At 47.2% G+C, this 15,519-nt stretch overlaps 1 protein-coding gene across 4 annotated transcripts in view; it reads right to left on the reverse strand.

Annotated features, from left to right (window-relative positions):
* Positions 1 to 623: 623 nt before the first annotated feature.
* The window catches only part of Katnal2 (katanin catalytic subunit A1 like 2), a 75,949-nt gene continuing 61,053 nt past the window's right edge, over positions 624 to 15,519 (reverse strand). For all 4 annotated transcript variants that reach the window (NM_001432435.1, NM_001432433.1, NM_001432434.1 and 1 more), the window contains 3 exon segments: positions 624 to 997; positions 1,712 to 1,814; positions 3,471 to 3,633. In NM_001432435.1, coding sequence (NP_001419364.1) covers positions 858 to 997; positions 1,712 to 1,814; positions 3,471 to 3,633 — 406 coding nt within the window. In that variant the 3' untranslated portion in view covers positions 624 to 857.

Below are 15,519 nucleotides of genomic sequence, written 5' to 3' on the forward strand. Positions count from 1 at the left end.
GCCAAGTGGCTGAAAATTAGCTGACATACTAACTGGACTCCAGAACCCGAGGAAAGGAGCTTTTCCTTTATCCTCTGGGAAAGCAGCAGTTAAGGCCTTGAGGACAGTATGTATGGGGGCAAGACAGTGATCATGGTGGTCAGCTAGAATAAGATCGACCGAAAGGAGGGGGTGGATATGGTTCTATGGTGGTCTCCTTTCCCTGGAGCAGGCAATGGGGAGAACAGAGAATTACAGAAAGCATTCATCCACTTAGGAAAGCATACAGCCAGCTAGCTGTGTTAGGGCAGCACTTTTAGCTCCAGCAGAGGCGGGCAGATCTCTGTGAAATCAAGGCCAGCCTGGTCTACAATGTGAGTCCCAGGCCAGCAGGCACTATACAATGAGACCCTGTCTTGGAAGGAAGGAAAGGAAGGAAGGAAGGAAGGAAGGAAGGAAGGAAGGAAGGAAGGAAGGATGGGAGGGAGGGAGGGGGAAGGGAAGGAGGGAGGGAGGAGGGAGGGAGGAGGGAGGGAGGAGGGAGGGAGGAGGAAAGAAAGGAAGGGAGGGGTGCGTAGGAAGAAGAAGGGGGAATACTGATAGTATCCAACAGGTATCCACAAATGAAGAGAAACACCAGAAACTTCTTCAAAACTTTATGTTTAATTGTGAGAAAAACTTCTATTGCCTGACCCAACAGCACACACGCACAACTGAAATCTCTACTTTTCTGACATCCATGACACAAGAGCTCATGTTTCCAAAGTAACACAGTTGTCCAAATTAGTCCAGCTTTCAAGGATAATTTCCTCCCTTCCATCCCAGTCACGCTGAGGAGGCTCTTGGCTGCCTCTGGCCAGGTCAGGCTGGGCACAGCTTTACACAGACTCAAACTTCTCTTGCCAGGCCAAGTATCTCTCAGTCAGATTCTTTGCTGAAGGCTTTGTGTGAGCCAACACGTCCAAAAAGTCCTCCGTGGTCACAGTATCCAGCTGGATCCCAAGTAAATTGCTGCTCTCTAGACAAAAAGACAACAGTCAGAAGACAGCGCTGCACCTCGTACGAGTCAGAGTTCTTGGAAAAGCTAATAGGCCAGGTCTGCAGACAGTGCAGATATCCTGTCCTTGGTGGCTAATTCAGCTCCAACATCTGAAGACAGCTACGGGGCAATGGAGCAATGGGGCTTAAAGCTATTGACACCCCTCCGACCCACCACTCTGCCTCCGAAAGGGAATTAAATGTATTAGTGAAGTATTATTTACTATTTGTATAGCGCTTCAGCTGGATCCAGTCCACATTAGCATGTGCCAGAAAAAGGAAAGCCCGGACTCTGAGGAGATAGATTATCATCAGGCAGCAATGTGAATCTTGTACACTGAGGATGACAATCTGATCAGAGCATACGAATGCAAATACCTCGGAGCCTGGAAAACCAGGCACCGGGCTCCATCTGCTGGCGAGAGGCAGCAGGACTTTTGCACGGAAAGCAAGTGCTCTGCCATTCAGCTAAAGCTCGAACCTGTTTAGTAGACGTATTTTGAGACAGGGTCTGGTTAGGGTGCCCAGGTTAGCTTTGGCTCAGTATATAATCCAGGTTGGATTTAAATTCGAGGCCTTAGTTCCTACGTGGCCAGAAAACCAAGCATGCACCACCACATCCCACCAAGAGTTAGGATGCTTACGCACAAATTTCCCTTCAAGGCCCCAGCACTGGGAGCCCAGCCAGCCATACCTGACTGGTGGTTCTCAAGCACATTGAAGATCTTTCGCACAGGCCGCATGGCTGCCTCCCTGCAGACTAACTTAATGTCGGAGCCTGAGTAGCCCTCTGTTTCCTGAAATAGTTTCAAAGCCAGGCCCAGTTAGCAGGTGGAATGCTGGTGTCCTCTTCATTCTTGTAGGCAGGATCCAGTATCTGAACACGCTAGCTTAGAATTCTGTCATCCCTGCTTACTACACCAGCATCCCTGGTTAGTAACGTGGAGGGAGAGAAGGTGCTAGCAAGTCCAGATAACCTGGCCACGGGTGATAGCGCCCTCATGCCACCAACTACGCTAAGACGCCAGTGGAGGACTGAACCACCCAGCATCGCCTAATGGGGCCCTGATCCTAAGTCCAAGGTGGCCAAATGAGGGGATTTGTTCTTGTGTTAATAAAACATTCCTGCCTTTGAGGAACTTTAGAAAGCATTGGGTTTAAATGTCTACCCAGAGCAGATATCCTGGAATGGATGCCTGTGGTAGCTATTCCTGGGTGTCAACTTGACTACATCTGAAAATCTAAGCTGGGTGTATCTGTGACAGTTTCTTAATTAAGTCATTTAAAATTCACTTTTAATGCAGATCTTTGAGGTAGAAAGGCCCACCTTTAATCTGGGCCACACCTGCTGGCAGCTGATCCAAAGGCCATGGAAGGAGGAAGCGCCCCCCCTCCCTTCCTCCCTCCCTCTCTCTCCCTCCCTCTCTCCCTCTCTCTCTCTTCTCTCTCTCTCTCCCTCCTTCCCTCCCTTACTCCCTCCCTCAGCCCCTCCCTTCCTCCCTCCCTCTCCCCCTCTCTCTCTTCTCTCTTCTCTCTCCCCTCTCTCTTCTCTCTCTTGCCCTCCCTCCCTCCCTCCCTCCATCTCTCCCTCCTTTCCTCCCTCCCTCAGCCCCTCCCTCCCTCCCTCTCTCTCTCCTCTCTCTTTCCTCTCTCTCTTCTCTCTTTTCTCTCTCTTCTCTTCTCTCTTTTCTCTCTCTTCTCTCTCTTCTCTCCCCTCTCTCTTCTCTCCCCTCTCTCTTCTCTCCTCTCTCTCTCTCTCTCTCTCTCTCTCTCTCTCTCTCTCTCTGGCAAGTCTATTCCTTCGCTAACATTAGACAGCCATTCTACTATCCGGAGTTCTGGAATATAGTGAAGAGCAGATAAGACATCCAGCCTCGTGGACTGAACAACTACTGGATTCTTGAACCCTACTTTGGTAGAGAGCTATTTTTGGATGAGCTCAACCACAGCCTGTAAACCACTCTAATAAATCCCCTGTGTGTGTGTGTGTGTGTGTGTGTGTGTGTGTGTGTGTTGAACACATGTATTTGCTTTATGAGTTCTGCTCCTTTACAGAACCCTTATTAGTACGATTGCCAATGAAGATTAACAGATACATACCTTGAGTTTTTCTTTGCTAAGGATCAAAGGATTCATTAATTTGTTGACCACAGTAACGCTCTGTGGATGTTCCACTGCCCATTTTAGAAACTGGGTAGCTGAGGCTTGGAGAGTAAATCACAGCCCTGAGACCTCACAGCTAATACGCTCCGCCACGAGGCCAGGATTTGGCTATAGGCTCCCTGAATCTGAACCCCATGTTACCCTGCAGCTCCCGTTTTCTACTTCACTGTAGCCAGGCTCTTCATGGGGAGGGGCTGCACTGCACTGCTAGGCAGGCTGGATCCTGTCTAAGAGTCGGAGTTTGATGTATGTTGCACCCATGACCTGCGCGTCCCCCTCTGACTGCCCACCTGGCTCAGCACACTGTACTCCAGCTGTGTGCGCAGCTCCAGGGCATGGTTCTTGCTCACAGGGGGCAGCCAGTGGTAGATCATGGCCTGTCTGGCCTCTTGGCTGGGGAGATCAACCAAAATCCTCTTCTCCAGGCGCCGTAACATAGCACAGTCCAGCTCCCTGTATCACAAGAAAACAGAGATGGATGGAGCAGCAAGTAGTGCTTCCGATAGACTCCTTAGATTGATTGATTGATTGATTGATTGATTGTGCGTGCGTGCGTGTGTGTGTGTGTGTATACCTGGCACATGTGTGGAGGTCAGAGAACAGAGTTTGAAAGTTGTTTCTCTCTTTCTGCCCTGCCGGTCCCAAGGATCAAACTGAGGTCATCAGTTTGGTGGCAGCTGCCTGTACTCAGGGAGCAGTCCCCCTGGCCCCGTAACTATATTCTAAGTGTTTTAGCTTTATATGAACAATTCTGTATCTTAGCTGCCACCGTGTACCTACAACTGAGTAGTTACTGCAGTTACTCCATGTTGTTTGCAAAAGAATTTTTTTAAAAGATGTGAAAAGGAGAAGAAAAGAGACAGCACCTTCCAGACTCCTCGTGTAGAGGAGGTCCCTTCAGTGACAAGGGGAAAGGACAACTCACAACAACTCAGCGTACTGGTACTTCATTGAGACTTTAACGTCAATTGCTGGCCTCGATCTTGCCAGTGAGTGACCATTCATCCCTACGAGAGTGAATAACCACTTGCTCCACTGTCCTGAGGAACTCAGCACCAAGTACCCTCCTGGCTAAGTGCCAGTGCCAATTCGGCCTTATGGAGCACTGGTCCTGCTTCCATCAGGCCAGGTTACACAACTTCACTCTTGTAAATCGTTTTCCTAATCTTTTTTAAAAGGTATATCTGGGTTGTTTTGTTTTTTTTTTTAAATGTATACAAGTGTTCATCCAGAAGAGGGGATTAGATTGTGAGCCACCATATGGTTGCTGGGACCTCTAGAAGAGTCACCAGTACTCTTAATGCTGAGCCATCTCTCCAGCGTCTTCCTAAACCTCTTAATGTGAATATTTCAAGTAAACAGAAAAGCAGAATAACAGAATGCAGTCCACCCATATGCCTGCCATCTTGAGTGAATAGCACATAACCCTTGGCCACATCTGCCTCGTGTGGCTTTCCATGCAGTCTTACTCAGCCTTTCTAAATAAATTACATCACTAACCCAATCTCTAACATCCACATATCTCTGAGAAAAGGGACACTTTCCTGTACGTTATCACGGTGGCACCCGACACAGTAGAGACCGACACAGCGTGCCCACTGCTCAGCCCAGGCCAAGATCTCTCTTCAGGACTCCACAACCAAATCCAGTGATCAGGGATTGTGCAAGCCATGTCTCCTAAACCCATTACCCAAAGCCAAACTCTCTGCCCCAGCAGAGAACAAGGCTCCTTGTGAGATGTCCCACATCCGAATTGTGTGATGTGTCCTTCTGTTACTGAGCTCCAGACGAAAGCTGGGATAAAGCTTGACTGGGACCAGGTGTCCCACTCCAGAGAGTCAGCTTCTCTGGCGATGTGTTTGTGCATTACAGCACATCAGGATGCACATGTGCGTGTCTCACCATCAGTGCCATGGTGTCACTTTCTGAGATCATTTGATGATGACATACTCTCCATCATAAAAGACGCGTCTTGTAGTATAACAATGCCAAGCAACCAGAGCTTCCAGGGACTAAGCCACTACCTAAAGACTATACATGGACTGACCCTGGACTCTGACCCCATAGGTAGCAATGAATATCCTAGTAAGAGCACCAGTGGAAGGGGAAGCCCTGGGTCCTGCTAAGACTGAACCCCCAGTGAACTAGTCTATGGGGGGAGGGCGGCAATGGGGGGAGGGTTGGGAGGGGAACACCCATAAGGAAGGGGAGGGGGGAGGGGGATGTTTGCCCGGAAACCGGGAAAGGGAATAACACTCGAAATGTATATAAGAAATACTCAAGTTAATTAAAAAAAAAAAAAAGACGCGTCTTGTATTGAGTATTAAACATTCTCTCTGCAAGCCTTTGACACCCCATGGTTCCCCCATCTTCTATCCATTAGTAGTTGTAGAAATTGTTAGTGACCTTTATTTGAAGGAATTATTGTTCAAACATGCTTTCATATAGTGATTTTAAATCATTTTTATCCCAGACATTTTAGTAGGAATGGCTGTGGCATTCTCCAGCACTGCTTTGCAGAAAGAAGCTTTTCCTCCTCTCTACAGTGGGGCGGCTTGGTAACCTTGGGTTACCATTTCAATTATTAATGGTCCATTTTGTGTCTGACCTGTGAGCTCTTCATGTGTTAAATTGTCAAACTCCTAGCCATGTAAACACATTCAACTTTCCATAAGAGAAATGAGGAAGCCCTTGTCTGTTCATCCACCTTAACTACTGACAAGAAGTAACAGAGTCGACGGTCATCCAGAGCCCAGGAGGCTGAGGGCTAGAGGTCAGCCTGAGCTACATAGGGAACCCTTTTCTGATAGCAGGGTGAGAGGGTGAGAGGGGAAGCAGGCGTGAGACTTTAACTTAACTAAAAGGGAACGTAAAGTTGAGAGGGGATACAGTCACAACATTTCTTCCTGTAACACCCTAAAGAGGGTTAGTAATTGGCATAAATATACAAAAGCAAATGGAATAAGAGAATTGGTAACAACAACAACAACAACAAAATCTTCAAGCTGGAAAGCATACTTTTCAGTGACAAGCAATGCATAAAACCTTTTTTGGAGATGCTTTCTAACCAAGCAGCAAAGAGAGCCAAGAACCAAGCTGATCCGAGCCACACACCCAGCCGCCCTCCCACCAAGACACTGGGGGCTGGCAGCATCCCTTTCCTTTGGGGCTGAGGTGAAGACCAATAGAAAAGGGAAAATGGGTTAAAATTTGCTTAAGAAATAGATCCTATGGGAAGGGCCTGCCTCTGTCTGCCAGGCCTGACAGGGGCACAGTGGAGGGTCTCTACTGAGAAATACTGGTCGAGCAGGTCGGAATCATGTTGTGTTGAAAGTGGGATGACAGCCCTCACTCAACAGCAAGCCAGCTTCCTGCCCGAGATGGACCATTCCCAGCCGTCTGTAACTCCCATCTCAGGAGACCTGATGCCCTGTCCTGACCTTCACAGGCACTAGGCACATATGTGGTTCACAGACGAACATGTAGGCAAAACACATAAACATAAGAGGTTTTTAAAAAGTTGTGCCAGTGCCTAGGAACAATGACAGTGGTCATGCCTGATGTACCTAGAAACCTTTCAAAAACTCTGAAGCCCTGAGTTTACGTTTAATGTTACCTGTAGGAACGCCCCTTATCTGAGTACTCCTTGCACCAGTAGGTCCAAGTGTCTTCGTTCTACAACCCTCACAGAAACCCTCTGACTGTGCCAGTCTCACAGATTTTCTTTGGGTTCCTTGCTCCATCATACTCCACGAAGGGAAGACGCTTTCTTAATGAGAGAATTCGTCTACAAGGCCAGCAGATCAATACCAGGAGTTCCAAGAAAAAGAACAGAGGAATCTCATGAAGACGACAACTCCAGAGAATGTTCTAGATTCCTAGTAACAAGGTTTCTATATTTTAAGTGTTAATGAGACTTAAAGTTTAAACAGCATTTACTAAATGACAGACACATTTCAAATATTTTATAGATGCTAATATATTTAATTTTTACAACAACCTCCTGAAGCTGTGCTATTGTTGCTTACATTTGGAAGATGAGGAAACGAAAGCTTAGAAAGTAATGTAACTCAGGCCTGACACTTGGAATGACTGGGGAAAAGTGCCAGGGTGCTGCACTGAGGTCAGCCCAGCTCAGTGTCCACTGACTGTCAAGTTGCATCGTGGAGAGATTTCAGAACGCCAAGAACCAGGAAGGACGACAAGTTTCCAGAGAGAGACAACAAGTCACACACAATGTGTTAAACAACATGTCTCAGGCCACCCGTGGTACTGCACGCTTGTAATTCTAGAGCACAGGAAGCAGAAGGAAGAGGATCAAGTGTTCAAGATAAGCCTGGGCCACACAGCAAGTCCTGAGCCACTCTAAGGCAACAGAGTCAGATCGTGTCTAATTAAAACCAACAACAAACTTTATCCATAGCAACGTGAGATATTAAAGGAGACTTTTAAATTCTAAGGAAGAAAATAATTTCTGATAAAGAAAACCTTGGTCAAATTATATAGATCAACAGTACAGACAGCTTCACCATCTGAAGCCTAAACTCTTAAAAACAGGAGAAGGTGGGTGGGGTCCAACCACCAGAGATACTGACTCAGAAGAGAAGGAAATCACCAGGGTGGCAAGACAAGAGCTCAGGGTTCCCTCTGCAGGCAAGCGATTCAGTTTGGACCTGGTTTATGGGTTCAGGAAGACGCATCTGCAAGGGGAAGAACTTGATAGAATGGTGCATCTAAGGGTATCAAGCAAATATTGATTTGGACAGTGCCTAATTCTTGTCCCCCTCTCATCCTGGGTGGCTTCTTTATAGGACGCTCAAGACAATGGAATCACACAGAGGGAGCGGGAAAGCAATCCTTCACTATAGATGTCTGTATTGATCAACTAATGCCCTAAAGTGAGAGATTTACCTCAAAACTGCCTGTGGGTACAAAATAAGTGCAACTCTCTGACAGCCAGGCCAGATGAATGCACTCTTAATGACATCAATAATCATATAGTCATCTGAGAGAGGAAACAAAGGACAAATGGAATGTACCCAGAAATCATTCTTTATGCCAATATATTTATATAAGAAATGTAACTTGTGGCCACCAGAAAAGGATCCTCCTGGCTTCTGCACTTAGATTTTACACTAGTTATTTTTGTTGTTGCGACTCCTTCCTCCTGGTTATTTAGTACTTCTCTCCCACCAGTGGTCAAACCAACCAATAAGCATGAGATATAAAAGACATGAAACCCAGCCAGGTTCTCAGACCTCTGTCTACTCTAGATACAAAACACTAGGTACCCCCGGCCATGCTGAGCGCTCCCTTGGGCCATGATGCCTTGTGCCCGACAGCCTGAGCATCCACATCCGACCTTTGTTCCCTCCTCTCCCCTTGACCATCGCCGCTGCTGTTCTGCGTCGCCTGGAACCGAGGTCATTCCACGATTCACCGCCATGTAGAAACCAAGCACAATTCAGGCTTGTTCCTTCAACAGTTGCCAGGTCCAATCTACTTTCACATGCTAACAGAAGAGACAACTCCTATGCTGTAGACAGCCTTTGCAGTCCATGCGCGGCCGCCGTAAAGTGGACGGCTGTAAAGACCATCCTGGGAGAGCAGACCGAGCTGTGTTTGACAGATAACGAGGAGCCAGAGATTCAAGTGTTGCCTTCTACACAGAGCCCACACGGATGGCCACCTACTTACATGCTTCCTCAGATGGAGTCACTTACTGTCCTCAAACCCAATTTCCATTCTAGTTCTGGTGTGTGTGTGTGTGTGTGTGTGTGTGTGTGCCTTGTACATGTGCACGTGTGCGCCCGTGTGCTTTATTGGGTACACTCACTGCAGGGAGGAAGGTGGGACAGAAATCAGTGCTGCTACAGGCAGGCATCTTCAGGTCATTTTCTTCATGGGCACCGTCACTTTGTCACACCCAGAGCAAGAGCTCTGGACGCAGTAAAAGCTTTCGATTTGCTTTAATATCTACCCTAAAAATAAAATACTTCTTACCCCAGTCACGGTAGCGCCCGCCTGTAGTTCCAACACCTGTGGGCTGAGGTGGGCAGAACATGAGGTGGAGCTGAGCCTGAGCTGTACTGTGAGTTCGAAGCCAGCCTTCGCCACATCTTGAGAAACAATGAAAACCAATGCTACTCTTTTCTGTCTGCACAGCCCACATGGGTCTAAGTGCATCCCAGCTTGTAGATGGGCGGTATGTCTTGGATCCCTGCTCCCTCCTTCCTGCAATCTATTGAAAAGTTCCCAAGAAATCCCACTCTGGTGGGTGCAAGAATGAAGTGTGCGTGCAGGGATAGTGGCTTTGCATAAAACGGCCTGATCTCTTAAACTCCCTGGTTATTTACTAAGGGTAATGTGCTTGGTACTATCCATGTACTAAATTTCAGGCATCCACGTGTGTATGTGTGCATGCGTGCACATGCGTGTATTAGTACATTATAGCCATCATGAGTTTAGATTAGTGGGGAGAAGCTGCATGGATGGGGGTGATCAGAATAAAGCGTTGTACATTCATTCTCAGTGAGAATCATGGAAACTGTGAGCCTCGGGGTGACCTGCCAGGCTCAATTGGCTGTGCTTCTGAGAGAGAGATGTATGTCCAGGGCATCTCCTCTCATCAGAGAGGCCAGAGCATCCAGCAAGGGAGCCTTAGCAGAGCAAGTCATTGCTCTACTCATGTGTGAGCTCAAGTATCACTTTAATGGAGTGAAAATCACTTCCCATTACCTATTGATTACCCCACCCCAAAATACAATACTAATAACCGAGGGGGGAAAAAAAAATCTCGTGGCTCTGAGCACAGCAAAAGAGTGAAGAAGATCAGAAATCTTATCTTAAGGCCCCTTTAAAAACTTAATTGATTATTTTTAAAATACTTTTTGAATGTACCATGGAACCCCTTGGAGGCAGGGACAAAGTTCTCAAGTGCCAAAAAAAGAAGAGGCTCAAAACCAAGACTGGAGAGAAAAAGTTAAGAGTATGGCTGACACAGGCTAGTTGCCACTTAGTTACAATGGGTTACATTATAATGGGTCTGTGTGGGGCAACTCAGATTCAGTAGAGGCTTACAACATCACACAAGTCCCTGTGTGGCTGAAGGGCACAGGCCCGTTACGATAGCATAGGTTAGCAGGCCTCCCCATTAGCAATGGAAACCATCAAGAAAATGAGTCTCTGTATTGCACTTCAGGGAGGGAAAGTCTTCCTGGATAGTTCAGAACTATTGGCTTCATTGTCACAGTCCCAGATATCTTAACCTGAGAAGAAAAATTAAATCAAAGTGGTCCAAAACCCGAAACAGTCAAAGAAATGATCTCTACAGGACCCCATTACATGACTCCCATCTACATCATTAATAAAATTACAGAACATATTACAACCACCAAGAATGAAAGTCAGAAGGAAAAACCGATCAACAGAAATAGACTCCGTTGACCAGAATGAAACCATGTTTACAACTGATAAGGAAAGGAAAGGGGACTCAAACATGTGAACGAGAGACTTGCACGTGTGATGGCAACCCCTGGCTTCCCTACGTTAGATAAACAGCAAAAGGGATTCTGAGAGGCCGGAAGAGGAGGCAAGCTAGCTGGGGCCCTCGGGACCCTGAGACCGCCATGGTAAGGGGGGCCCCGAGTTTGCAAGCTTCTCATCTGTCCTGATGGTTCACTGGAGAAACCCATAACTCAAAACTGCATGAAAAAAACACCAAGGAAAGTTTTGTCTCCCAGGCCTCAGGATCAGAAAAAGGAGATTTATAAGACAGGAACTTTTTGAGATTATCTGTTCTAATCTGGCCAAGCCTGGCAGGAGGTACCCTTCTCACCATGGCAAGGAGGGAGCACAGTCAATAGCAGGAAACATACAAACAAACAAAAATATTGCCTCAAAAGAAAAGCCAATGAGTGATGGGCCACTAACATAAAGGAAATGTTTACAGAATTAAGCAAGTTTGCAAAGGTGTGCACAGTAGGTGTGCACAGTTCACAGAGCCTGGAACACACGGTGACCACAGCGAAATACGATTCCACCCATAGGGCAGTCCCACTCCACCACCGCACGTGCACCGCGTGCAGGGGCTGAGCACGTGGCGTCTCTGCGTCTTGTTCCCATTTGTCGGACGGCTGTGTGGACAGACCCCAAGACCTCAGTCATACACACTAGGAAAGCGCACTGGTTTCCCAGTGATCCTGCTCTTAGCACAACGTGTATTGAGCTGCAGTAGACCACATTAGGAAAATGCAAACCTGGGCAAAGCCCAGAGTTGAAAGACAGAACCTCAAAGAGCACTACTCCTCCCCCAAGTCCAGAACACTGGTGGTTACTGTGCAAAAGAACCAGGGCTCTTAGCTGATCTTCCGTTCGCAAACGTGCGTTTCTATAGGAACAGCACACCGGGAAGGAGTATCCATATGGGAAGAAATCCATTTATACAAATGCTAGAAAGGCGGCTGGGCTGGCAGCTGCCCTATGAATGTTTTAAATCCTGTAGAAAATGGAAGGACAGTCCCGAGGGGGGTGGCTCGTGTGAGGCACTTCTGTCCCCTAAACAAGCCCGGACAGTTTCATTTGCAGAGTAGGGGTCTCTTGGCTCTTACACCTTCTTCTGAATATCAGAAGAAAGTTGCCTCTTGGTATTTTTAGCCTGCAGCTTGACTAGGCCAGTACCTGCTTATGTTGAGGGTTCCTGGAGTGTCTAGCCATTCGGCAGACAACAAGGAAGACAGGAGTGTCCGCCTGCAGCTCGCAGCCCCTACACTTCATTGGTACAAGCTACCAGAGAGTTAAATAGACGTCTCTGGATGGAGTTTGCCTTAATGGCCCTGTTCATTCCCTCTGGACTGCTGGGCCTGAGCGTGTGTGTCGCAATCAAGGCAGGTCAAATTAGCCCTAATTATGCTAAGTTTCTCACATCACCATTACACTAAGTGGTGATATTAAATGTGCACCATTTCTTATGCCTCTCATTGCTCGCTTACACATCTGATGTCACAGAGTATCTCTTTCTTGTCCTCTCTCGTGGACCAGCCAAGGCATGTGAGCAAAACCTGTAAGCCACCTCGGTGCTGAGACAGCGGCGAAGGATGACCTAGTACCTGAAGGATGCTTTTGACCAGAACTGCCCCAATTGTGAGGAACTTGATATTTTAGGGCTGGGTCTTTGCATACTTGATCTGAATCAGTTATTTCTCCAGTTCGGAATGCTTGACGTCGATCACAGCCTTCCTCAAGTGGGATCCTGAGGCCAAGGAGAATCTTATTCTTAAAGAATATTCCTTCTTTGGAGAATCTTTCCTTATAAAAGGGCTTGACAATATATCACAGGAGGTTAAGGTACAAAACCCTTCCATTCAGGAATCCCACCTCCAGGTATCTTTCCTAAGGACCAGAACTGTACCAAAGGTTTGTGCATGTATGCACGCTGGTTTATGTATGCACGCACACTGGGGGGGGGTGCATGTGCACATGTATGTGTGGAGGCCAAGAGGACAATCTTTGAGAGAGCCTTTCACTGGCCTGGATCTCATTAAGTAGGCTGGGTTGGCTGGCCAGTGAGCCCCAGGAATCCACCTGTCTCAGGGTCCCTGATGCTGGAATTACAAAGACTTTCCTACTGAGCTCTCTCCCTAGTCCTTCTTACAGAGGCTTCCGTTGCAAGCATGTTCATTTCAATGCTAGTTATTAATAGGGAAAGTTTGGGAATACCATATCTGTTCAACGGAAAGGAATGATTAAATTATGGTATAGTCCACGTGGGGGAATTTCTGGGCAGCCATTACCAAATCCAATTTTCAAGGATTATTTAATAAATGACATTGGAAATGTTCTCACTATCGTGTTAAGTAATGAATGCAAGACACTAGTGGGACTGCACACTAGCACGACCTCTATGGAGGGAACTTGGCAGGCTATCCCAGGATTCCATGCCCACTACCCTTTGACCCGGTGGGTTTCCTTCCAGGAACCTATCCCAAAGCTGCACTGGCAGAACACAAAAGGAGCACAGTGATACCCACTCCTTACTGCATTACCGTCTGTGACAGCAAGAGCAGCCCTGTCGCCATCACTGGTGACTGACTGGAATACACACAATGCTGTGCTATGTAACTAGAAAGGGAGTAAGGAAAAAGTTATGCCCTTATTTATGCCCTACAGGATATTCTGATATTTCATTCAGAACCATTTACATGGTAAATTGTGTAAGAGATAAATCCAAGCTGTGTGAAGTTGCTGACTATAACACATGGAATGCTATTTATAGTAAAACTTTTTGAGTAATAAAAATCTGGAGTAGTAACCATGTTTACTGAAGCATGTAAATCAGTAACCGTTGTTTATTCTCGGTATTACGCACTGTATGGTGTAAGCTATGCTTTGGTACAGTCACCGTTTCAATGGGTTTATTGACACCAGCATCAATAGACGTGTGAGCAATGTGTTCACACTGACGTGGACCTCCATGGCTCCATAACTATGTCATGAGTCCACTGTCGTGTAGGCAGCCATCATCTCCTGAGACACGCAGTACATGGCTTCAGTACACTGACAAGATTGTGCAGTTAGCATCCCAAGTAATTTCAGAACAAATATTCTCTCTACCCCCAACCCCTCAAGTAGCTGAGACTGACCTCAAACTCACCATGCAGCTGACAATGACCTTGAACTCTTGACCTTCCTACTTCCAGTCCCCAAGGGCTAGGACTGTCTGCCTGTGCTGCCACGCCAGGCTGGCACTGCATTTCTCGATGGCAGCAGGAGGCTAGGTTAAGCGGGAGACTTGCACCATCTAGTGTGTTCTCTGGTGTGATGGTGAATCTTGACAGTCAATGTAACGGGTCCTCTGAGCAGGTCCGTGAGGAAGGATTAGTAGAGGTAGGAGACCCTCTTCAAGATTGTACGGCCCAAATAGACAAAGTCTGGGGAAGACGCAGAGCTGCTGGCTGCCTGCTTGGCTGACTTCCTGCTGGTGAGTGCCTCATCACCATGTCTCGGCTGCCTTCCAGAGAGGACAGAGAGCACACGATTCCCCGAATCTTTCAAGGCCTTCAGCACAGACTGGGGAAGGAAGCTACGACATCCAGTGTAGGAACAGCAGCTACCTGGCTCTCAGCCATCCCAGCACGCTGACGGCCATGGTTGGACCACCAGCCGCTGCCAGTTCTAGCAAACACCGCCTTTTGGTCTGTTTTTCAGACAGAGCTTCACTCTGGAGTCCTGGCTGTCCTGGAACCTGCCGTGTAAATCAGGCTGACTCGAATTCACAGAGTAATGCCTGCCTCTGCTGCAGGAGGCTGTGTTCAATCAGGCCAGTGCAAACCGTGTTTTATAAAACACGTTTCGTTGGTTCCATCCCTCTAGAGAAATATAACACAAGGCATACAAGGACCTAGTTTAATCCCCACACAATGCAGACAATAGCTGTATTAATAATACAATGGGGAAACGGCATGACTACTTAGAAGCATTGGTGTGAGTTCTGCAGAATGTGAGTGATTTCTCTAGAGAGTTTCTTTAAAACTCAGAAAACTCTTCCGGGCGGGCATTGCATTCCTGTAATCAAAATAGCCAGGAGTCAGGGACAGGAGGGTCCAGAAGTCAAGGTCAGCTCCAGTCCATATGAAGATCCAACCAACCCAAAGAGAAACCAGAATGAAAATCATTGACAAAATATAACGGTATTGTATCAAACAAGCCATGAAATCATGGGACAGGTCAAAAGTTCTAAAGTATAGTCCTCAGTTTGGAGAGGTGGGGGAGGGGCTTGCTCACTGCTGCTGGGTCACCTGATTTTCTAGATTTCAGGGTGACCAAGCAAGCCCATTGGGTGAGGGAAGCCCTCGAGTGATTCTATGACACAGCTCACAGAGAGCTGTCAACCAGAAGCACTGACGGGACTGTAACCTGCCAGGATGGGTCGCATCACATCATGGTGAGCACAAAGCCAGGAGGAACAGGAGGTGAAAGGTCAGAGAAGGTGAAAGGTCAGGGAAAGAGGTCATCTTGCAGCTGAGGAAGAGCAAGAATGTAACAAAGTTTTTTCAAGGCTGTGCTCTGCCTAAGCAGAACAGGAAGGTTCTGCCCACACCCATTCAGGTAGGGAACCATGCTTAGCGGCAGGCACACTTCCGAGGATACTCAGTAAGGTACACGTTTCTGAACATGCTAGTTTACGGTTCTAGGCCACATGCTTGCTCTTCAGAGAGTTTTCACCGAAACACAAAGAACAGCTTTGAAGTTTCATTACTATTTTTTTTATGTGCAAAAGTGTTTTGCCTGCATGTGTGTCTATGGACCACGTGCATGAGTGTTTTGCCTGCATGTGTGTCT

Source organism: Rattus norvegicus, chromosome 18, assembly GCF_021556685.1.
Source record: "Rattus norvegicus strain SHRSP/BbbUtx chromosome 18, alternate assembly SHRSP_T2T, whole genome shotgun sequence".
NCBI lineage: Eukaryota > Metazoa > Chordata > Mammalia > Rodentia > Muridae > Rattus > Rattus norvegicus.